At 41.1% G+C, this 24,991-nt stretch overlaps 1 protein-coding gene across 2 annotated transcripts; it reads right to left on the reverse strand.

Moving 5' to 3' along the window:
- Positions 1 to 9,150: 9,150 nt before the first annotated feature.
- On the reverse strand, positions 9,151 to 23,872 carry sacm1la (SAC1 like phosphatidylinositide phosphatase a). 2 transcript variants are annotated; one of them, XM_072370826.1, is made up of 20 exons: positions 23,770 to 23,872; positions 20,156 to 20,253; positions 18,534 to 18,608; positions 18,311 to 18,438; positions 15,834 to 15,983; positions 15,026 to 15,085; positions 14,899 to 14,932; positions 14,395 to 14,496; positions 14,096 to 14,181; positions 13,896 to 13,982; positions 13,742 to 13,810; positions 13,576 to 13,655; positions 13,173 to 13,271; positions 12,954 to 13,092; positions 12,013 to 12,082; positions 11,836 to 11,908; positions 11,634 to 11,727; positions 10,820 to 10,912; positions 10,678 to 10,735; positions 9,151 to 10,084 (listed from the first exon to the last, which is right to left on the reverse strand). In XM_072370826.1, exons 1-20 carry the CDS (start codon positions 23,796 to 23,798, stop codon positions 9,948 to 9,950), a joined length of 1,761 nt encoding a protein of 586 aa, XP_072226927.1. In that variant the 5' UTR covers positions 23,799 to 23,872; the 3' UTR covers positions 9,151 to 9,947. The 2 variants fall into 2 exon arrangements, with proteins under 2 accessions (XP_072226927.1, XP_072226926.1); XM_072370825.1 differs by lacking the exon at positions 23,770 to 23,872 and adding an exon at positions 23,591 to 23,688.
- Between the last annotated feature and the right edge of the window lie 1,119 nt (positions 23,873 to 24,991).

A 24,991-nucleotide genomic window follows, 5' to 3' on the forward strand; every position in this document is an offset into this window, starting at 1 on the left:
CACCAGGAATTTTATAATTATTTTTCTCCCTTCTTTAGATTTACCAGATTCTACTATGTTTTTCAGATTATATTCTCTTATTCCTGCAACCCTATCTTCATCCTTTCCCTCTCCGTTCCATACCTATGACATGCTACCATTGCATGTTCCACTGTCTCCCTCTGCCCACAGCAACACTGCCCAGTTGGATGTTTCCCCATTACTTTAAGTGTATTATTCTTTTTACTATGTCCTATTCTTATACTGCTCACAATTACTTGTCCTGTTCACATTTCAATTCAATTTTATTTATATAGCGCCAGATTACAACAATTGTCATCTCAAGGCACTTAACTAATATAGTCCAATTCAAGCCAATTGGAGTTCAATTAATTGTAATCATAATCCAATTAATTCATATAGAGCCAATTCAAAAATTAATATCCTAGCTAAGGAAACCAACAGATTGCACCGAAACTTGTCTTCATTCCAATCTCCTGTCCTGAGCCTGAGGCGACTGTGGAAAGGAACGCCTCCTTTTTAACAGGAAGAAACCTCTGGCAGAACCACAACCAGGAAGAAACCTCTGGCAGAACCACAACCAGGAAGAAACCTCTGGCAGAACCACAACCAGGAAGAAACCTCTGGCAGAACCAGAACCAGGAAGGGTGGCCATCCGCCTCGACCAGCTGGGGTTTGAGAAGACAGAAAAGAGGGAAAAGAGGGGGGGGGGGGGGGGGGACACCATAACACCATTCAAAGGATACCTGTTGGAACAGGGAAACACAAGTTAATAACCACAATGATGTCACATGTACATAATATCATTTGAGAAATTAAACAGGGGGAAAAAGAGAGCAAAGTGAGGAAAGGTGTGACAGATGAGCTCCCCCAGCAGTCTAAGCCTATAGCAGCTTAACTATGGGATGTTTCAGGATCACCTGAGCCATTCCTAACTATAAGCTTTATCAAAAAGGAAAGTTTTAAGCCTAATCTTAAAAGTGGAAAGGGTGTCTGCTTCCCGGACATTTACTGGCAGCTTATTCCACAAGAGAGGGGCCTGATAACTGAAGGCTCTGCCTCCCATTCTACTTTTAGAAACTCTGGGAACAACAAGTAAACCTGCAGTTTGGGAGCGAAGTGCTCTGTTAGGAAAATATCTTACAATGAGATCTTTAAGATATGATGGAGCTCGGTCATTAAGAGCTTTACATGTGAGGAGAAGAATCTTAAATTCTATTCTGTATTTAACAGGGAGCCAATGAAGAGAAGCTAAAACTGGAGAAACATGATCTCTCCTGTTAGTTCTCATCAGAACTCTGGCTGCAGCATTTTGGATCAACTGGAGGCTTTTCAGAGAATATGTGGGACAGCCCAATAATAAAGAATTACAGTCTTGAAGTAACAAATGCATGAACTAGTTTCTCTGCATCACCCTGAGACAGGATGTTCCTGATTTTAGCAATATTACGAAGGGGAAAGAAGGCAGTCCTAGAAACCTGTTTTATATGTGCGTCAAATGATCAATTCTGGTCAAAAATAACTCCAAGGTTCCTCACTGTAGAACTAGAAGCCAAGGAAATACCATCTAGAGTAACTATATAACTAGACAATTTCTCCCTGAAGCACTCAGGTCCAAAGAGAACAACTTCAGTTTTGTCTGAATTTAAAAGCAGACAGTTCTGACTCATCCAGGTCTTTATGTCTTTAAGACAGGCTTGTAGTCTGACCAACCTATTGGTTTCATCTGGTTTCATAGAGAAGTACAGCTGAGTATCATCAGCATAACAATGGAAATTTATGCCATGCTGTCTGATAATGTTACCTAATGGAAGCATGTATAAAGTAAAAAGAATCGGTCCAAGCACAGAACCCTGAGGAACTCCATGACTTACTCCAACGTGTGAGGAAGATTCTTCATTTACAAGAACAAACTGGAATCTATCAGATAAATATGACTTAAACCAGCCTAATGCAGTTCCTTTAATCCCAATAACATGTTCAAGTCTCTGTAACAGAATGCTGTGATCGATCGTATCAAATGCAGCACTGAGATCCAACAGGACAAGCACAGAAACAAGTCCGCTATCAGAGGCTAAAGCTTGTTTTGTGGTTTCCACATCGCTCACGGCACGTGACATCAAAATTACGTATTTCCGCCTGGCGCGTTGTCGTGCACCAGTGTTATAATTGGCTTTGATCTTATACATTATAAATTCATATTCTGTATTTTCCTAAATAACCTATGTTCCTAGCTGGTACTTTTCCACTCTGCTCATACTGCACAACAGATGACCTTAAATGGTCCAAGACCTTAGAAGGACATAAACAACTGGGTCAGACAGAATATCTCTATTAGGGCAGATAGGTCTGGTACATTAGATCCACGCCTAAAACAGCACTCACACACACACACACACACATTGTTTATCACATCCAAAGAACACAACAAGGACAGCAGCTGGCCTGAGCATGTCACCCAAAACTGGCCAATTATACTCTGACAAGTGTGAAAACAACTTCTGTGAGATAAAGCTGAATATAAATATGAAATGTTTCCAGATATCGGGGCTCGGCCTGACGGATTTCCTGCGGGAGCTCTGGCACTCCGAGTCCAGCGCTGCAATATACTTTACTTGTGACCACTAATAAATACTTTTTTAATAAACCATTTCTCCAGCTTGTTCTTGGGCTTCCAATGAAAAGATCGGGCTAACAACCAGTCAAAATTTGTAACTTGGCGCGTGCGGGTAAAGACTAACAGGACGGAAAAATTCAAATCCAGACTGAGCGAGGAAGTGTGTCTGCCACTTATTAGTCAAAACGTAAGAAATCACAAATGTTTCAAAAGCATTAACATCAGCACCTCTCTGACAGCCTGGTGGGAATTTCTTAAAATAACAAAGTCCTCACTTGTCCCGTGTAAGCTTACACCCATCTGGAACAATCCTGACATACTGCAAAACAAAAAAATGCTAAACTTTACTCTGTGGAAGATTGATTTATATTCTCTTTGGGTTAACCTATTATTCTTCTTTCATTAACCCAGTAAGACCAAGATACAGAGAAAAAATAAGCAAGCATTTAATGTATTTACGAGACTTTTTCCTCTGTCACTTTCAATGTAGTTTGAATGAAGTCTGTGTTTTCTTGCTGTGATAGTCCCTAAAACAGTTATTTTCATCTGTGAAGCACATGCGAACATTGCACTAGATACAGTGTGTTTGTGTATCCATTATTGCATTGTCTGCAGCTTCCTCTCGTCATCTCAATTAAAATTCCCCTACATTTAAACAATACTGTCTGGCTGGCCTATTATGCTCTCTACTTATCATACTAAAGGGAACACATACATCCCCCCAGAGCACTTACAGGTTCCCATTTGAGACCATTGGCACCTGTCCCTGAACAATGCAATAGACATCCCCCAACATTTGGAGGGACCTCATCTGTCACACCTTTCCTCACTTTGCTCTCTTTTTCCCCCTGTTTAATTTCTCAAATGATTTTATGTACATGTGACATTATTGTGGTCATTAACTTGTGTTTCCCTGTTCCAACAGGTATCCTTTGAATGGTGTTATGGTGTTTCCCCCCCCTCTTTTCCCTCTTTTCTGTCTTCTCAAACCCCAGCTGGTCGAGGCTGGTTCTGGTTCTGCCAGAGGTTTCTTCCTGAGTCTGGTTCTGTCAGAGGTTTCTTCCTGGTTCTGGTTCTGCCAGAGGTTTCTTCCTGGTTGTGGTTCTAACAGAGGTCTCTTCCTGGTTCTGGTTCTGCCAGAGGTTTCTTCAATTCAATTCAATTCAATTCAATTTTATTTATATAGCGCCAGATTACAACAATTGTCATCTCAAGGCACTTAAGTGATATAGTCCAATTCAAGCCAATTGGAATTCAATTCATTGTAATCATAATCCAATTAATTCATATAGAGCCAATTCAAAAAATTAATATCCTAGCTAAGGAAACCAACAGATTGCACCGAAACTTGTCTTCAGTCCAATCTCCTGTCCTGAGCCTGAGGGACTGTGGAAAGGAACGACTCCCTTTAACAGGAAGAAACCTCTGGCAGAACCAGAACCAGGAAGAAACCTCTGGCATAACCAGAACCAGGAAGAAACCTCTGGCAGAACCAGAACCAGGAAGGGTGGCCATCCGCCTCGACCAGCTGGGGTTTGAGAAGACAGAAAAGAGGGAAAAGAGGGGGGGGGGGGACACCATAATGCCATTCAAAGGATACCTGTTGGAACAGGGAAACACAAGTTAATAACCACAATAATGTCACATGGACATAAAATCAATTGCGAAATTAAACAGGGGGAAAAAGAGAGCAAAGTGAGGAAAGGTGTGACAGATGAGGTCCCCCAGCAGTCTAAGCCTATAGCAGCTTAACTATGGGATGTTTCAGGATTACCTGAGCCATCCCTAACTATAAGCTTTATCAGAAAGGAAAGTTTTAAGCCTAATCTTAAAAGTGGAAAGGGTGTCTGCTTCCCGGACATTTACTGGCAGCTTATTCCACAAGAGAGGGGCCTGATAACTGAAGGCTCTGCCTCCCATTCTACTTTTAGAAACTCTGGGAACAACAAGTAAACCTGCAGTTTGGGAGCAAAGTGCTCTGTTAGGAAAATATCTTACAATGAGATCTTTAAGATATGATGGAGCTCGGTCATAAAGAACTTTATATGTGAGAAGAAGAATCTTAAATTCTATTCTGAATTTAACAGGGAGCCAATGAAGAGAAGCTAAAACTGGAGAAACATGATCTCTCCTGTTAGTTCTCATCAGAACTCTGGCTGCAGCATTTTGGATCAGCTGGAGGCTTTTCAGAGAATATGTGGGACAGCCCAATAATAAAGAATTACAGTAGTCCAATCCTGAAATAACAAATGCATGAACTCGTTTCTCTGCATCACCCTGAGACAGGATGTTCCTGATTTTAGCAATATTACGAAGGTGAAAGAAGGCAGTCCTAGAAACCAGTTTTATATGTGCGTCAAATTATAAATTCTGGTCAAAAATAACTCCAAGGTTCCTCACTGTAGAACTAGAAGCCAAGGAAATACCATCTAGAGTAACTATATAACTAGACAATTTCTCCCTGAAGCGCTCAGGTCCAAAGAGAACAACTTCAGTTTTGTCTGAATTTAAAAGCAGACAGTTCTGAGTCATCCAGGTCTTTATGTCTTTAAGACAGGCTTGTAGTCTGACCAACCTATTGGTTTCATCTGGTTTCATAGATAAGTACAGCTGAGTATCATCAGCATAACAATGGAGATTTATGCCATGCTGTCTGATAATGTTACCTAATGGAAGCATGTACAAAGTAAAAAGAATCGGTCCAAGCACAGAACCCTGAGGAACTCCATGACATACGCCAACATGTGAGGAAGATTATTCATTTACAAGAACAAACTGGAATCTATCAGATAAATATGACTTAAACCAGCCTAATGCAGTTCCTTTTCTGGTTGTGGTTCTGCCAGAGGTTTCTTCCTGAGTCTGGTTCTGCCAGAGGTTTCTTCCTGGTTCTGGTTCTGCCAGAGGTCTCTTCCTTGTTCTGGTTCTGCCAGAGGTTTCTTCCTGGTTCTGGTTCTGGTTCTGCCAGAGGTTTCTTCCTGTTAAAGGGAGTCGTTCCTTTCCACAGTCCCTCAGGCTCAGGACGGGAGATTGGACTGAAGACAAGTTTCGGTGCAATCTGTTGGTTTCCTTAGCTAGGATATTAATTTTTCAATTGGCTCTATATGAATGAATTGGATTATGATTACAATGAATTGAATTCCAATTGGCTTGAATTGGACTATATTACTTAAGTGCCTTGAGATGACAATTGTTGTAATCTGGCGCTATATAAATAAAATTGAATTGAATTGAATTGAATTGAATTGAATTGAAATTGCAGAAGATTCAGAACCTGTTTTCTATCTCCTGATGCTACTAACTGCTGCTTGGGCAACACTGACAAAAATAGTTCAGGATAATTTAGAAGTTAAAAACAAACAAAAAACTACAAAGATACAGGGAGTTTCAAATATCCCATGCAAGTATTCATGTGTTTTATTATGGTCTAAGCTAAACTAAGTCTAAATTGAATGACACTTTAAATGTCTACAACATTTTTTTCCCAATTTGTGATCATCTGAGAAGTGCAGTGTCCTTATGTAATGTTTAAGGAGCACAGGCTATTACAGATTACCACGCTGACCCAACGGTGTAGAATTACAACATAGACATAACAAGCTGGAAATCAAATTTTCATGAATGTTGTTTTACTAAATATGTACATATTCTACGCACAAAAAATGATTGAAAGTGATGTTGTAAATTTGCAACAGTGGTTTTTAAAATCGCTTTATGTAGGCCACAGTGGTGTAAAAAGGATTTTTATAAGGCTTTTCATGACGTAAGCATTTCTTCTAGAATAGAGGGAATACCCAAGGAGTTGCTGCGGTTACGCCTACTCTATTGCTGAGCCAAATTTTTAAATATTCATCGGAGTGTACCTGGTCTTGAAATAAGGTACATATAGATGTCAGAATACCGAACGTGTTTTGCTGATACATTTTTATTCAGTTTCGCTGTGTCCACCTATCCTTCGCCATGTTGTGGGCGGTTTGTCCATCTCAGGAGCCCGGATGTCCCTCCTGTGTGTCAAATCATACTCATCAGCCAATACAGCAGCCTCGGCGGCGGTCTTCACCTTGTGCTCACTGATGTAGACTGCAATGTGGTTGGGAATAGCCTGTTTAAATTTTTCCAACACAATCATATCACATACAGCATCAAACGTGGCAACTTCTGAAGCACTGCACCACCGACCAAATAAGGTGACCTGATCCCTGGCAAACTCAACATGACTGTGCCTGCCAGTCTTCTCCCAGAATCTAAACTTATGGCGGTAGGCCCCAGGAACCAATTCATACATTTTTAACACTTTAACAGTCAAATAGACCCTACCTTCCGCCACTGACAGAGCCTAATAGGCTTCCTGAGCCTTACCTGTTAAAACACAATGCAACAGAACTGTACGCTCAGAATCAGACCAACCCCTGCTCTCATATTTTCTATGAATTTTTAATACAATTCATAAAGTAAATATGAGCTTTAAAGCTCAATAGCTTCCAGGTCATGTGACCTATTGGCTCAAAATCAATATAGGACAGTAGATCTACACGTGCTGTATGAGACACACCACTTTTTATAGCATTTTAACACTTCTCATAATTTTCTTGTTAATTCTTAATAGATTTCATAATGTAAATATGAGCATTCCTTAAAGGTTATGTAACCTACTGGCTCAAAATCAGTGCCGGATCATACTTGTTTTATGTGGCACGACTCTTTAATTTCTCTTTTTTTTTTCAAATCAAATCATAATTCTTCATATCTATTAAATCAACATTTAAGACCCACGTTTTATTTTGAAAACCGGAATTTTCCACAGGCATAGCTCTGCGCTAACTTACTGCATCCTGATATAGAGGGCAGGGCCGTCTTATTCTCTCTAATTCATCCCAAAGGTGTTCTATCGGGCTGAGGTCAGGACTGTGCAGGCCAGTCGGGTTCTGCCTCATCAAACTGGCTCATCCATGTCTTTATGGACCGTGCTTTGTGCTCTGGTGCTCAGTCATGTTGGAGCAGGAAGGGTCCATCCCCAAACTGTTTCCACAAAGTTGGGAACATGAAATGGTCCAAAATCTCTTGCTATGCTGAAGCATTCAGAGTTCCTTTCACTGGAACCAAGGAGCCAAGCCCAGCTCCCGAAGAACAACCCCACACCATAATCCCCCCTCAGATTATGGTGTGGGGTTACCTAACCCAGACTCCTCCATCAGATTGGCGAAGGGTGAAGCGTGATTCGGCACTCCAGAGAACGCGTCTCCACTGTTCTTGAGTCCAGTGGCAGCGTGCTTTGACAGAATCAAATCATTATCCATCTGGTGCCTTATCTCGTCAGAAGAAGCTATTCATTTGTTGTGTACACAGCTTTTTACATTGTTCTGTTATTGTGCACAAGTTATCTTAGTAACATACATTTATTACAATTTATCAATGGCCTTGTTCACACAAGTAACTACCTAGAGTAGAAAACATGGGATTTTGGCTGCATTCTTTCAGCATACACTACACCTAAAATCCTGAAGGATCATTTAATATTTAGATTTTCACGAATGCATAAATTGCACCTTGTTCTAACAAAACAGCTATTTCTTGAACCCATCTTAAAGCTACAGTTGGTAAGCTGGAGAAGAGAGCAGACTTAGCTTGAAAATTTGAACCAACACAAGCTTGAGGTCACCCCCCCTCCCTCTCCGGTGCACTCAAGCCCTGCCTCCAAGGCCCTCCTCCCTGCCGCGGCTGCGGTGATATGCTGTTGAGGGCAGTTTGTCCTTTCACCAGCCTCCTGCCGCTGCTCACAGAGCTGTTCTGACAGTGCAGCAGCATGAGCCGGGGGAGGGGGGGGTCGCAGCGTGTGTGCGAGGAGTGATTGACAGATGTCAGACGCTGCTCTGGCTCTGATTGGTTGTTTTGTCTCGGTGGCAGTAAATTCTTGAAAATCACAGTAGGGGCAGTAAGTGGGGCAGTAGGGGCCAATGGAGATGCTTTTTTTCCCCACAGATTACAGCTCTCATGTCTTACTGCCTGGGCATAGGGACAGTTTTAGAAACTAAGAAGTTACTTTGATTCAAGTTACCAACTGAAGCTTTAATGATGTATTATTCTCTTTGTGGAGCAGTTTCTCAAAGGTAGAAAAAGAATCAACTTTCAGCCTTGTAAGCAAAATTAGGTGTGAGGGTATGTTTGATGGAGGATGCAGGCTACCAGGCAATATCCATGAAAATCATAGTAAATAATGAAAACTATACAGTCATGCACTGCTGTACAAATAAAGGTCACAAAAATTGCAAGACGTGATGCTGGTAATAGTCAACTTTGAGATGTATTCTGTTGTATTTCTCTGATTCCTGTGAAAAAATCTTCATAAATGCCTGAAAATGATGGCCCTGTTAGTTGGCACAAAAATCTGTCAGTCTGAAGAGATACAGAAGCAGTGATCTGATGCTGGACATCATTGAGCAGAAAAAACTCAGGCCGTGTAGTTTTTTTAATACACTAAAGCTTTGGAAAGGCTTTTGGAAACAATCAAAGGAAAAGGCTGAATGGAAAGTTCGTAGACCTGTAAGATGACCTGTGACAACTTGAATGGCTTCGTGTGTTTCACACACATCTTCCTGCCAGCAGTGATCTGATCAATCTTCCACAGAAGTAGCTATCTACAGATGCAGGAATATAAAGTCCTAATTCTTAACCCCACAAAGCTCTAGAAGGAAGTGCAACCAGTGAAATATAAACTGATCCATCACCAACAGCTGTATGATGGGGGCACATTTTATGGTTATTCAAAGTGCAAATTAAGATTCTAGGAAAGCCTAAAGCAGTCATCATACATATTCTCCCAAATGAGCCTAATAGGAAGACACTGTCCACCCAATACAGATTAGCCACATTTATATTCCATACACAGGTTTGTAAAGCTTATTACATTCAAAACTGTGTCCCTGCTGTATACAGTATTCTTCTTAATGAAGTACAACTCATATGTTCCACACTTTGGGGGGACTATTCAGGGTTGACATACATGATTTAAAGTTGTGTAATGACAAAATAGAAAAATACCCAATCAAACGTAAATTAGCAGTAGTGAATTGTTTTTTTGTGCAAACAGATAAACTAACACCATCCAAACCAGCAAAGGACACCACGTAGTAATGCAAGTGTTTAAATGTTCAACGTGATAAGAAGTGATGGGCTGAAGGTTAGATTTGTCGCTAGGAGACAGAAAACCTGCTTTGGATGAAGTCTAGAGGGCAGTACAGGTGCAGATCAGGGTTCAGCAGACCTGCAGCAGGACACGGAGAAGATGAGGTAAGCTGCTGCTCCTCTCACACACACACACACACACACACACTCAGTCCATCTTCTCCTTGTGAACCAGCTTAGGGGCGTCCACAAAGTCTTGGCCATTAAACAGGATAATGGTGGCTGTGATTGCACTGGCAGCCCCCCAAAACATCACATAAGCCAGGGTCTCTGTCCATGTGTCACCTGGAAGAGAGACAGTAGTTAAGAAAACAGATTTTCCATTAACAGCTGCAATTTCAAGTCATCTATCTGCCAAGTGTCTGATTTCGCCATGATATCTGACAAACTGACTTGTTGTTGTGCGGATGCACCAAGCACTCATTTACTGGGACTCCAATCCAACTTAGGTGTTTCTCACACAGTGACCGCAGCATTTCGCTGCTCTTGCCTTTGTCTCAGTGTCTTATTTTAGACAGCATCCTGGCACAGTCAGAGGAGTAACCACAGTGTTGTGTCTACAGCAGCAGATTCTGTGCTCTTCTTTACAAAAACTCATTGATTTGGTTCTATGACCACCAGAAGTGCATCATATGGACCCCCAATTCTGCTTCTGTACTTTGCAAACAGAAGTGCAAGGAGCAACAAAGATGTGACAGTCCCATTTTGAACAAGCAGAGTGGCCAGATGTGTGGCCAGATGTTGGTCCAGTAAGTAGTCTGCAGGCCAAGTTTCAATAATGGCAACTAGAATTAGAAGTGAAGCAGCAGCAAAACAAAGAGATAAAATACAACAACGCTAACTTGAACAATACAATAAGTGTATACTGATCAACTTACCTGCCATTAGAAGACAGACGATGCACATGGAAAATGCAACCAGCATAACAATGGGCAGCTACAAAGAGAGCAATAATTCATTGATCAGAGCAGTCACCTTCTTTGCTGCTACTGCCAACAGAGAAAATTATGAGCCACTCACTGTTAGGAACTTCCAGTCCTTCTGCACACGAAGAGGAGTGGGTCCATCCGACTCATCGACAGCAAAGTTGCCCAGAAAAAGGTCAATGGAGTCCTGAAATCACACACACACTTTTACTGGAGTGATCAAGCAGGCTACTAACACCACTTTCAAAATGTATCTATCATCTTTCAACAAATTTCCTGTAATGATGCCAAGATATAATAATGTACAAGAGTTGGATACACCATAACCCAGAATCCTGCCTAAATTTAAATGAACATCTTCCCAAATGTTTGCGATCTTAGTGCAGAGCCAGAACACATGTGAATGGTTCACATTTACATCTCCACAGCCTCTCCAACATGGCTGTGGTAATGAAGTGTGTTTATTCCTGTGTTTAAGTATTTTTTCCAGCAATGTAATCTCCAAACACGTGATGATGTCATTGACTGCTGTGTTTTCCAAATGTGTGACCGTTCATCATCAGTTATGTTCACACCCAGCTCTTCAGTTTTACATATTAAATCAAACTCCTGAGACTCCATCTGCCCAGCTATCACTTGAGACACCCAAATGAACCGATCTGGAAACCTCAAGTTCATCCACTCTACTCGTAACTCTTTATTAAATCAGTACATTCCCATTGGATTTTAATGAACTGGATTTAATTTGGATTAAAATGACTCAACCTGAGTATAACTACATTTAATTCAGTTAGACTACATCTTTAGAGTGGACTGTGAGGACTTTAGTTGTGAACTGGCACTATATACAGTAAACCTGGATTGAATTGAGGTTTTTCTTAAAGCAAGAAAACATCTCGGAGAGTTACCTGTCTGAAGCCATCAGAAAAGTTGTTTTTATAGTAGCGGATCATGGAGTTCCAGCCATCCATCAGCAGCCCCCATCTGGTCCTCTTGCCTGTTCTGATGAAGCAAAGAACTTGCATGAGACTTCAGCCATGTTCTCAGTATTTCAGGCAGACGTAAAAAAGAATGGACTTTATTGTGATAAAGGATGTTACATTGCTGTACCTTGTGAAGTCTGTTTTTAAGGCTCCAGTTCCAGCATACTGTACAGCGCATGCATTGGCATTGTCAGCCCATGCTAGTTAGAGAGCACACACAAAGAGCATGAGGGCACACGAAGGCTCTGCAGTTTTTACTGATCACACAACCCATGCTAACTGTCAAGCATATAGAGGTTATTACTGTTTTTGTAGATCTTTTCAAACTCAGCCTGCTCTTCAATACGCTGACCCACGTTCAGAACCCCCATCCTCTGTGGATGTAGATGGAGAACATTTGTACTTGTCAATAACTTTCAGGTCTGTAAAAATCTTCATAAGCAGAAATTTGGAACCACAAAGATGGTAGCAGCCTGTAGCATAACATACTTCTGTAGTCTGAGAAATCATCTAAACATGCTCATCCTTTACATCCAGCTTCATTCAAATGATTTCTTTAGTTTCAATAGTTTGCATTTGGAAACTATGCTTCTGACATGATTTAAAGGACAAATTCTGATCTATACTTAAGTACCTCTACCTTTTTGCCGTTGTAATTTCAACCTACTGAGCAGTGGAGATTTTAGGAATTTTAGATTGTAACGTTATTCCCCTTGTAAATAACATTCGCTTTGACGTGTCTGCAATTAACATCAACTTGAGTCAAGCTGAATGGGACTGAGCAGCATCAAAGGGAGACTGAAGGCTTTTAAATATTTGTAACGCTGAAGAGCGTTAGCTAATAAATGTTCAGGTCCTCTGAATAAAAATGGAAGTGAGGTTTTGTTAAGTCATCAGAAATATTGGTCTCGTACTGTGGAGAACAGCAGTGGTCCTAACACAGAGCACTTTTTTTTTAAAAGAAGAAAGGAAGATGAGGATTCAGCAAAGTAAACCAGCTATGTGCATGCCCAGATAACCTTAGAATGTAGATTCTACCCATCAATCCACCAACTGTGTCAACAATAGTGACAAATCAGAACATATTCCTTTCGCAGTGTTATGACAGAATACTGTATATTGTGAAATATACCTTAATGGCATGGAATTGTCATTGTCTTGAACATTTCAGGTGATTATGTGTTAAAATGGCTTCAGATTATTCTGCTGTTGCAACAGGTTCAGCAGTAGTGTGGTGGTAAATACCTGAAGCTGAGACTGTAGAGAGCGTCTGGCCAGCAGGCTCTGAATGACATTGGTCCTGTCCAGGCAGTCCATACAATTACTGCGGAAGACACCTCTCTGTTGGGTCATGATCTTTCCTTCTGAGTTCACCATAAAGTAACTACACACAGAGAAAAGGCTCAATACTGGATCGCAGTGTCTCACTTCAGATAAGCCAAGAAGAGCTTTGAATTAAGTTACCTGTATTCATCTTGTGTCTCTGCGACAGCATCCACTAAGATCTGAAGGCGGTCCCATCTCATGTGACTGCACTCTTTGTGAAAGTCAAAGGCCATGTAACTAAGGACAGAGAGTAGTACATGTTCTGATCAGATACTAATAAGTGGTTACATATGTGCCACATGTAGATGAATGGCTATTCTGTTTAACTGGTGAAAAGGTAGAGGTTTGTACATTTACAGTACCCACTTGATTGGTTATTGGATCTGCAGATGAATATAAGCCTTTTCCATGATTACCACATCTCTGAGTTATCTTAGAGTAACCTTGTTCATCTATATGCAATAACTGACAACCCTAACCCTAAGTGACTGTACTCAGTGAAAAAAAAAACTGAACAAAGCCAGCTTTGAACAACACTTACTTGAGCATACTGTTGCTCATGCCAGACACCATCTTGTCAAAGGCCTGTTCCAGAGGCTTCTCTGAGCCTTTTTGATTCACCTGGAAAAGGGAATAGATAAGTTAGTCTCAAGCTTTCTCAGCGCTTTTTTTTTTAATTCAATGAGTAATGAAGAGGGTGAGCTCACCAGATTCAGGATAGTTTGTTTCCCATAGATGAGAAGCTGAGAGTCAAAGTGCCTCTGGAAACCATCCATCTATGCAAAGTTTTCAAACGATTAGTTGGACTTTCACTGAAACAATTCAAAAACAAAACAGATTAATGCAAATGGATGCTCTTACGTGATTCATGGCTTTGCTGATTACAGGTTTAGGTTTGTATTTCAGGTTGGGCCTCTGACTCCAGTAAAAAGGCATAGAGCCGCGTGTCTAGGGATGAAAAAGAAGGTTTTTGTATGAAGTTATCGAAACACACTTAAATCAAAAGCAGTACAGAAAGGCAAGTATGATCTTAAATAAAGAAGATGCAGCATCAAACTTGCCTGTACAAATGAGGCCTTTGCTCCCTCGTACAAAACTATCTGCTCAGTCTCCACAAAGTTAGCGGCATGGCCTTCAGAGTCAATACCTGCCGAGACAGCAGGACAAGGAGAACATTTAAGGAGTTAGCAGTACAGTCAGTAGGAGGTGGAGAACCTTCACCTTCTGCTACTGTTGAATAGAGCAAGAGAAGCTACAAGCCAACAGCTGAAAATGTGTTTACCGTCTGCTCCTTTGCTCTCCATTAGCCAAACGTAATGACACACCACTATTTACCAAAGACAATGCTTTTGGGTTTTACCTCTAACATAATATCTGACACCCGCCCGGAAGCAGCTTCTCCTGGAAATGAGGATCCACTCAAATATCTTTCCGTTTATCCGACATGGCTTCATGACAATGACTGGACCGGGAGGGTTAAAGAAAAGCTTTTAGGAGGAGACTTCAACATGGTATCTGACTTAGGAGTAGACAAGCTCCCTAACACAGGGAGTCATCAGATTTGACCATCCACAAAAATTGTTAAACAACACATTTGGCACTCTCAGGAGTTACACTCGTGGTGTAGCTGGTTTTCTGAGGAATGAGAGAGTAATACCACCAACTAGAAACTGCAGATTTAACACATAATTACTTAAAGACCCCAATTTCATTCATTATTTCAATAATTATGATGCTGGACAAAGAAAAGCTTTTAGTTGCAATCTTATCTCTCATCACCTTATCTAATTTTCAGCATTGTGTAGAAAAACAAAGATGTCCCATTAGATAATCTGAAATTATTAGACATCTGTATAAAGGATACATCCATGAACAACAGGCAGCGCAAACTTATGAAGCTACAGTGGAAGAGAGGTGGTTAGATTATAAAACGATTACAGAAACATTCATTTATAAGAATGGTGTCACAGGTCAACAGACGGATGAGGTACCTCTGGCTGCCCAGCCAGTTCTCTCAGGAGGTTCCCATTCCACACAAACCGCTGATCTGCCTGGAAATCACAAAGCAACCAACGTCATAAGACATCAACACTGAATTTATCACACAAGATATTAAATGAATAATACCTTTAAATTGTAATGATGAAATAACTGATGTGCGTCCACTAAATAGAAATAATTTAAGGCTATAATTGTGTTATCTATTAATACAACCACATTTCCAAAGAAGTCTGTCAAATATCAATTCAAACAGAATGAACCAATATCCACTTGAAAGTTGTTCCAAGATAACCTTTTCTGTCACGGGGTTAGGGTTAGGGTTAGGGTATCAGGCCCCTCTCTGTGGAACCAGCTGCCAGTTTGGCTTCAGGAAGCAGCTCTACCTTTAAGATCAGGCTGAAACTTTCCTTTCTGATAAGGTGAGCCTGAAACATCCCAGAGTTCTGCTGCTACAGGCCCAGCCTGCTGGGGGAGCTCCCATGATGCACCTCTCCTCACTCTGCTCTTGGCTACTTTTTTTGGCTTTGAATGCATGAATTGCATTGATCTGGAACTTAATTTGATTTGATTGGATTATGGTTGTATCAGAATTAATTGATTCTAATTGGCTTGAATTGGACTATAAAACTGAAGTGCCTTGGGATGACATTGTTGTGAATTGGCGCTATATAAATACAACTGAATTGAATGGGCCCATTTAGTTAATTCTTGCATGCACACAACTGTCAGTGTCTTATTTGCAATGAGCACATGTATGTTGTGGGAACTTATATTCAGGCAATTTAAAGGATGTTTCACCCTCTCCAGTAGACTCATTTCCTGGAAGTCGGGACTGGTGTTGGCCAGTCGCTGCAGCGTGTGCGTTAGATCAAAGTCAGTGCAGAAGTAGAAGCCATCTGTGGTCAGCACGTTGTTGATCATCGACAGGAAGGTCTTATTCTCCTGAGACTGGAAGTGGAAAAGACACTTAGTTTTCAGAAAAACTGAGACATTACGGAGAGCTGGGAACTATAGACTCATATGTTGTGCTCTGAAACAGGTCTGCCAACTAGGGCTGCAACGATTCGTCGACGTGTTTTTCCAACAGAGTGAGGCATCGCATTTAAGTACAATCTCTGCCGAGAGTTGCACATGCACAATAGCATCTCGCGGTAACATACACTGAAATGGCGACGTCCGACACATTAGCTACGCGTACCAAAACTTCTAAAGTTTGGGAGCATTTTAGCCTGGATACGACGAATAAAAAGATTACTTGCAAGGTTTGTAAAGCAGACCTTGCGTATCACGGCAGCGCCTCGGTGATGCACGAACATTTAAAGAAAGCACGTCGGGCAGTTGAACGAAACGGACTCTGACTCATCTCGGTAAGATTCAGGTAACATTCAAGCCAATACGTTTTGGCTTTGATGTACATTTTATAAGCGTTTTGTCGCTTTAAAGGAGAGCTTTAACGTTACGCCTGACAAATGTATTTTAAATTAAATGCATGCAGTCCGAAGAAGAGAGCCACCATGGAGCCCTTTCTGCAAAAGAAGCAGCTGTGCACCCGCAACAGGCGTCTGCCCGCACTGAGTCAGTATAATAACTGGTTTTAGGTCGGACATTTTTATTTACTTTTTGTATGAATCAGCAGCAAAGTTGAATAAAAGATGCATTTTTCATTGAATACCCATCTTTCTTGTGTTTATTATCATTTGCTACATAATTAAAGCAAGGTCATGCTAAATTTAAGAAAAAATTGATAATTATCCGATTAGTCGACGAATCGTTTCAATAGTTGGTGACTCGTCGACTATTAAAATAGTCGTTGGTTGCAGCCCTACTACCAACACAAACTTTCTTCTTCCTCTAAGTCTTTCCAATTTCTATAAATGCTTTCTGTTTTATGGAGATCCACATCTTGTAAAGTGACATGCTGAAGATCCCTTTGGTGCATAAAATGCAAAAAAAGGGTAGACCAAAATGGCCAACCTTTCCTGCAAGATGTTTCCAAAGAGCTAGGACAGGGCTGCGTATACCACTGCTTTTAACAAGTGTTTGGGAACTTAGTGTGGGAGGCCACAGCCAGATGCATAAATGATGTCTGCAGAGAAAAAACGTGTGCGCCATGTGTAAAGGAAGAATGTCTGGTGAGAATGTGCACACCTCAGACACTCTTCAGGTCGTGTTTACACAACTGAAACCTGGGGGGGGGGGGGGGGGGGGGGCATGCTACATGTAAGCACAGCTGAATTCACTGCACAGACGATGCGTCTTGAATGGGTTATAAAATCAGGATTTTCTTAGAGCAGAGCGACTATCTGACAAAGATCTTTGTGTTTATAGACTTTGAAAGATGGGCACTGAATTTGTGTAAACACTTTAGATTGCAGACAGACAGTCGGGGTTCATTGACTCGCAAACTGACTTTAACGTCATTAAAGGTGCAAGTTGGAGCATTTGTAGTCTGAAAATTAATTCCACGGAACAGATACGATTGTGAATTCTTATTTTTGGAAATTTTCATCAAACTCTCAGGGTGACAAAGAAGTTCAAGATCCATATCACAACTAGTTTCTCTGATAATTAGTAGTTTACACAAATATGCCTCCACCTTTGTTTTTTTTCCCCGAGCTGACCTCTGTCCCTGCCTGTGAATAAGAGAAGCCTTGCAGTTGAAGTAAAACATAGACTCTGTCAGGACCATGATGGAAGACTTTCTGTATTCATTATAGTAGTGAGAATTTAGCTGTAGCTCATCAATTTAATGCTACACCTCTATCCTTAAGCTACAACATTGTAATACACAATGTTAAACGAGTCACAGTTTCCACACAAATCAGCCCTTTCAATTAATACACCAAAACTTGGCAGCAGCAGATTAATAATGTACTGCTTGCTTCAGTGAACTTAGACAGCACTATCCGATTCCAGATTGCACGACTGATTCTGAGACACGAGGAGTCATTCCAAGAGGCCGAGTGTCTGCCAGCCTGCCCGACAGTCTACTAAACTATCAAACAGCACCATTAACAATAATGTCACGATCCAAAGGGAGGTCCCAAAAAGTGAGGAAATGAAGGGAAAAAAATCCTGGAACAAGTCTTGTTAAAATTCTTATCAGAGGTTTCTTCCAATTCTGAACTTTTTGATGAGTTCTTACATTTACAACCCCTTTTAATAACAACATTCTAACTTCTGGCACCTTCTTAATCCCACTTGAGGAAGCTGGAAAATAAAGACATTTCTTTCTTGGAATCCTCTGTGGATCTTGAGTAAATTGCCTTGCTAACCTGTATCTCTGAGAGATGTAGCACTGTCTTCTTATAAGAGATCACATCAAAGTCGACAGCCTTCCACACAGCATGGCCCAGGAGGCTGCCTACGTTCCTCTTCCTGGTGATGACAATCAGGTACATCCCTGTGTGGTGGATGTTGTCAGTCTCAACTGTGAAGGTTCAAAGACATGCTGAATAGAATAATGACAGCACAATACTCCAGTACTCTGGGTAGTACCTGCAACCAGGCGAAGCGTTCCCATGATGCCACATATGGGCCTGGTGACGGCTGAGGGAGGAATATCCTTTCTACCTGTGAGAGGAGCACAACAATAAGTGTTTTTCAAAAATCAAGAATCTGACTTCTCAGCATTTTTTGGTCTTAAAATGTCTAAATCTATTCATGAAATCAGTCTGAGATTCAAGATCTCTTTTGCAGGAGACTTCTGACAATCAATAGCAAACGACCAACTATCTTAAAAATATCAAACACTTTGTAGAGATTAGCTAGTTAACAAAACCACACAAGTAAAGGATTGTTTCATATGTAAAAGGTGCAAAATCCAAATGTGCCCTTGACTAAATTACATGTGGTTTGAAATTAGGGCTGCGCACGTGTGTGTAGAAGTCAACTGATACACTGTTTCCTGCAGGCCGTGCTCCTGATATTTATGACTCTGAGATAATCGGGGTAGTTACAACTTTTGATTGGAACATGGATCCATCCATCCATTCGTTTTCTGAGATTACCAGATTAACCAGATTATAGCCGCTTAATCTGGTTTAGGGTTGCAGAGGCAGGGGGGCTGGAACCTATCCCAGCGGTCATCTGGCAAGAGGCGGGTACACCTGGACAGGTCGCCAGTCCATCACAGGGCCACACAGAGACAAAGGAGACAAACAACCACACACACGCTCACACTCCCTCCTAAGGACAATTTTTTAGAGTCACCAATTAACCTAACATGCATGTTTTTGGACGGTGGGAGGAAGCTGGAGAACCCGGAGAGAACCCACACATACACGGGGAGAAACTCCACCCAGAAAGAACCAGCCGGGATTAGAACCAGAGACTCTCTGCTGTGAGGTGACGGTGCTAACCACCGTGCAGCCCTGGGCCATGGATGTAAACCCCAAACACCAGGAAAGAGAATAAGCTTCCAGCTGTGCTGTCAATGGGTAAAAGGAAAAAAAAGTTCAATTCATCCCCTTTCGAGTTGTTGCTAGCAGTGTCAGAATCTCCACGTGATACATCACAATTATTAAAAATAGATTTTTTGGAAAAATAAAAGTGAAAATTAGCACGTACACCTGGGTTTAGAGTTCCCACTGTTGCCGAGCCAAACTAGAACGGACATCTATAGCAGTCATTTCACATTGTACGAATGCCAATTAAACATTTTCCCACACCACTCATTTTTTGACCAGTTGTACAAATAACACAAGAAGAAAAGGAGCCAATTTTAACTACATTATGTCATTTTGAATTTCCCTCACTGGGGGATGAATAAAGTATTCTAATCAGCAACATCAAAAACTTCTACAGATCCATAGAAAGTGCAGCAGTGTCATTTTTTTATATATGTAGTTTCACATGATTAAACAAAACACAAATTGTTAAAAATATACCATGAGATATGTATGTAGATACACACACACGTATGTATGTAGAAGGTATTTACTGTATGAGTCTTTAAGAATCTGTGCTTTATATGTAGGGACACTCATTTCACTCATTTGAAGACTAAAGAAAAAAACTAAAGAAAAGAGCAGCTTTGCTTAATAAAGATGAAAAGTGAACATAATGAACACATTTGTCTGTGTAGTATCGGTGAAATGCTGCGTGTATTTACACTCTACCTGCCAGGGTCATCTCGTTGGAAACCCTGTCGATTGCCAGCACAGCATCTGCTCCCTCGTCACAGGCCTCAACGAAGAACTTCTCAGGGGTTGTGTGCCTGGGAAGGAACCAGGAGGAGAAAAAAACTGAAATGTTCAGTCAACCAAAGCGCTACAAATGACATTTTTAGGATAACATTTAGAGTCAGCATCTCAGACAATCAGTAAAGTTGAAAAAATACAGATCTGCATTATAACAGACAGCAGAGCTAAAAACACTGACCAAACCCAAGCTGCAGTTTGTTATCAATAGATACACTGGAACAAAATAAATCATATAAAAATGAAGACAGCTAACTCATTTTCACAACTTACTATTTTCTGACAGCAGTCCTTCACTGTCTTAACAGCAACAACTTTGTATTTGATCCTTTTTTGATATTTTCCACACTATTCCATTCATACAACCTGCTATTCTAATGAACTGTCAAGTGATCTGAGGCAATGGTCACGTCTAAATCCATTTTAACATAGGACCTTTTTTTGTTGTGTTACATGAACATGCAGAATGCTTTAAATGCAACAATAAAGGAAGTATGAGCACAATTTCACAGTGATTTTGAACCATACATACGCCCTGTTTTACGTATCTGATGGAAACGGAGCACATGCACATTTCTGCTGTTATGCTTACTCATAGTTTAAGTCATGAAGCTACACAGCTGTATGCATCTGACCCCTGATGCTCGAATACAGACCACTGGAAACTATTGCAATGACAGAAAATACAGTTAACCATGGTCTAACCACATTAAGCCATAATATGGAGCAGAAAGGTGACAGTGTGTCTAAAAGCTATGAATTTCCAACATGCTCAGATTCACATTCAGACTCAGATAGAACTTTATTGATCCCTTTGGGAGGTTCCTGCAGGGAAATTCAGATTCCAGTAGCCCATTACAGAAAAATAGTAAAATTAGTATAAAGATTATACACATGCAAGATAGATAATAATAAAATAAAGAAATCCTAGTGCTCCAAGTGGTTAGGGTAATAAAGTGTGTGTTTGGAAGGTGTGGCTGCAGCATGAACTGAGATCTCTGATGCTCTCCATCATTAGAAACATATGTTACACTAAGCCCAGAGTAAAGTCATCCTCCGTGTGCCAACATGGAGGGAAATACAGCAGTGCACGTTTGACAAGTCAAAGATGAAAAGCAGCTGTTATGCAGTAAGCTGCATCAACTGGCAAAAAGATGCATTGAAAATATTCAATATTCCGAAGGATGAAAATCTCACTGTCAAAGCTTGAAGCAAATAGCAGGTACGGGGCAGTAAAAGGGCAGATTAGGGTCCCGGTGGTTGCATGCTGACAGGCTATGCTGCTGAGTTAGCAGGCGTTTTACAGAATGTGTCAAAGAACATCTCTGTAGCCTGCCTCACTGGCTCACTACCAGCCTGTGGCTCTGACCTCATTGTCATTATGAAGTACTACCAGGCATGGGCCACCTCAAAGCCAGCATCCCAGCCTCTGTGGATCCCTTACTGTCAGCCGCTCCACAAATGATGCAGTAACACAACCCCAGCTTGTGGTGAAGCTCTCTACTCGCATTTAAAGTCTCCTTCAGCAGCTGGATTTAAGACTTCCTGTCAGAAAGACAACAGACAGTACATGATGGCATCAAACAGAGCAAAGGCCCCCCCCAGGGCTCTGTGCTCTGCTGACACATGACTGCACTGCAGAATCATGCCCAAATCAGCTCGTCAACTTCGCTGATAATACAACAGTAGTGGGATTCACCAGTAATGAGGACAACAATATGTTCTTTAATGTCAATAAGATGAAAGAGTTGCTTGCCCCCCCAGGCCTAACACCCTGATATGGACCGTTTCTTCGCCTGCCATCTAATCAGAGATATTGCTCCGTTAAATCAAGAACAGCTGGGATGTGCAATAACCTCTTTCCTGAGGCTTCCAGACTTCTTCTAATATGCACAGTACAAGCCACTTTTTTCAGTATCTTTAACTCAAGTAGTACCATTTTGAGAACCTACCCACTGACATAGTCCCCACTGTCAGAGCCAGACAGGGTGTCAGCTGAGCTGCTGTGTCTGTACAGCAGTTTCTAGAAATGTGGCAGGTCATAAAGTTACTCTGTTATGAACATTTTAACTTTACTTACTTATTAAGTCTACGATCAAATGTTAGAAATACTGTCAACTTATAATTTATACATTTCCTTTCATTTAAAAATACTGAAATAACATTTATGACTTAGTTATTTTTAGGATGGAGTCAACAAGAATTTAACAACAGTGTAAATGCACAATTATCAATAAAGTTCATTGCAATCTCGTTACTTCCTTTCAAGCTTTTTCTCCTTGGTTTAGCGTGGATACACTAATGTCTGTAAGCAAGAAACCCCTCCAAATGAAATCAGTTAATGTAATAAATAGAGATATTTGTTGTTCGATAAAAGTGAAAGGAACAGCTTGTTCTTGTTACATTAGAGAAATAAATCTGGTTTACAGTCCAAAAAATGAGAAAGCCTGGATGATACAGAAGAATACAGCATTGCATCTTTGAAAGCTCATAAAACATGAGTGAAGGGGATTAGTATGTGTCTATGTTCGCAGTTTCTGGGAATATTATGCCTTCAACTGGGAGACTTGGTTCTTTTAGATTTTTTTTTTAAATTCCATTTTTTAATAAAGACACTTGATTCCACGGTCATGGACACAGCTTGAGTAACACAGCTTTAATTCCCTGCCCTCCTGTTCAGCTGCAGTGACGTGTGGAGCTCAGGGTGATGTGGTGAAACACTCGCTCCATTGTTGGCCTTTCTAATCTGGACTGGTCTCCACATGCCTGTACTGCAGGGATACAGCATGCCACTTGTGACACTGGGTAGAATACTTGCATTTTCACTGCCCGACCTCACTTCCCATACAGTGGTCCAGAGAATGCACTCAGAATTGTTCATACTTTATATCCCCATCCCCCACGTCCAGGGTGGATGAACCCTGGTTCTGCCGACATACTGCAGGTGGAGGGAAGACTGGTAAGACTGGGTGGCCTGCATTTTCAATAGGGTGCAGTGTATGAACAAGGGTGTGTCTGGAAAAGTACGTTTTCACGTTTACTACAACAAGTGTCACCAAAGTTCACCACGAATTTTATAACCTGCCGAGTCACGTCAGTCAACAGAGACCATATAAAAGGAATATTTCACAGTAATGTGTGATGACATAGTTCCCAGACAAAATTCAATTCGATATGCCCATTGACCAACTTTTTATCTCCGCGTTTGCACTGAACTTCAACACCGTCCAACAGAAAAAAATACAGCATTTGGCAACTGCACACACTTCCCACCAAGTTAACATATCGATACCAGGTTTCTCTTTGTTCATAATGGATGAGTGTGATGTGAAGCTCGACGGGTTCCTGCTCTACCTTCCGTGCCTGTCAGCAAACTTCAGCCGCCGTGTCATCTACCTTAACGAGACCCCTGAACTCCAGCTCCTCTGTAACCTCCACCCTTAGCTGTTCTCCTTGTGTATATTTCAACAAAGCTGAAAAAAAAGAGGAATGTGGAAGGGAACGGTTGCCAAACTTAAATGAAGGCTACTTACAAATTGTATCTCTCATAGGCGGTCGCCATTTTCCTTCCGTTTAGCTGACCTCAGTGACGACAGCACTGGAGCTCTGTATGTTGCCAGTTTTGCAATAAGAGACCGTAAAACTGTCTGGCAGGTGTAAAGGCCGTATCCCTAATCTAGTTTACCACAACCTGGCACCCAAAAAGACATGATCATGGATGGTACTTGTAGTTCAATGCGTTGTATCCTAATCTCAAAAACGGGAAATGAGCTCTTCCATTTCTCTTTGAAATATCAACGGCAGGAATTTTAGTTCCGATCTGTGTCACCAAAGGACACATGTAAATTCAGACTAAGTTGAATATGGAACGTATGTATTCGTACAAAATGTCTGTTTATACGAATGTTAATGACTTTTCTTTATCAATCTAAACTTTTTAAGTGTTTGGTGTTTGAGACTTTGGTCTCAACTGAACAATACCAGTGGGAGCCCTTACTTGAATTGTGTTGTGTGTTTGGTATATTTTATTTTCTACACTCAGTTTAAATGTAGTGTGTTGCTTTATAGTCTATGTTTATTATTCCTTTGTATTAGATGTACTATTTTATCAATAAACGGTTAATAATTGTGATATATATGTAGTTGATATGTGATTTCAGATACACGTATGTGTTTAGGATGCCTGTCTGTTCACAAAGAGCCCCTTTTCAGTCGATCTCCTATCAGGTTGGCAAACATTTAAAACAGGCAATGTTCAGGATACCTAAGGCGTCTGTGCGGAGAGGACCGCATATATAAACGATGAACGAAGTCGATTCGGTCTTTCAGAAACAGGATGCTTGAGAACAGATCACGGACGGGACTTATCCGGAATATGAGCGGGAAACAATGTGAAACTTTGATAGATAATTTAGCGGCACATGTTAAACATTTATCAGGTTTCCGTTGTCACCGCTTTGTGAAGGCAGCGCCTGCAGTGGCTCTGTGCTGAGCACGTGGCATGGCCACGAGACTAGACCTGGAGGGAGACGGTTGTTTCCACAGTGAGCTCTCAGATGAGTCGTTATTCACTGAGTATAGCTGAAAACTCACCTAGAAGTTCTGGGAGAACTGCGTTCACTGGTGGCTGAGTGAAGTGAGTATTACGTTGACCACAAAATACCGGATGTAGCTTTAAAACAAATGAACTGCACTGTAACTTCCGAACAGGACACGGGATGATGCATCTACCTAAATTATGTAAAATGACATCAA

This window comes from Leuresthes tenuis, unplaced genomic scaffold (genome assembly GCF_036924035.1).
Source record: "Leuresthes tenuis unplaced genomic scaffold, fLeuTen1.0.hap1 SCAF_18, whole genome shotgun sequence".
Lineage (NCBI taxonomy): Eukaryota > Metazoa > Chordata > Actinopteri > Atheriniformes > Atherinopsidae > Leuresthes > Leuresthes tenuis.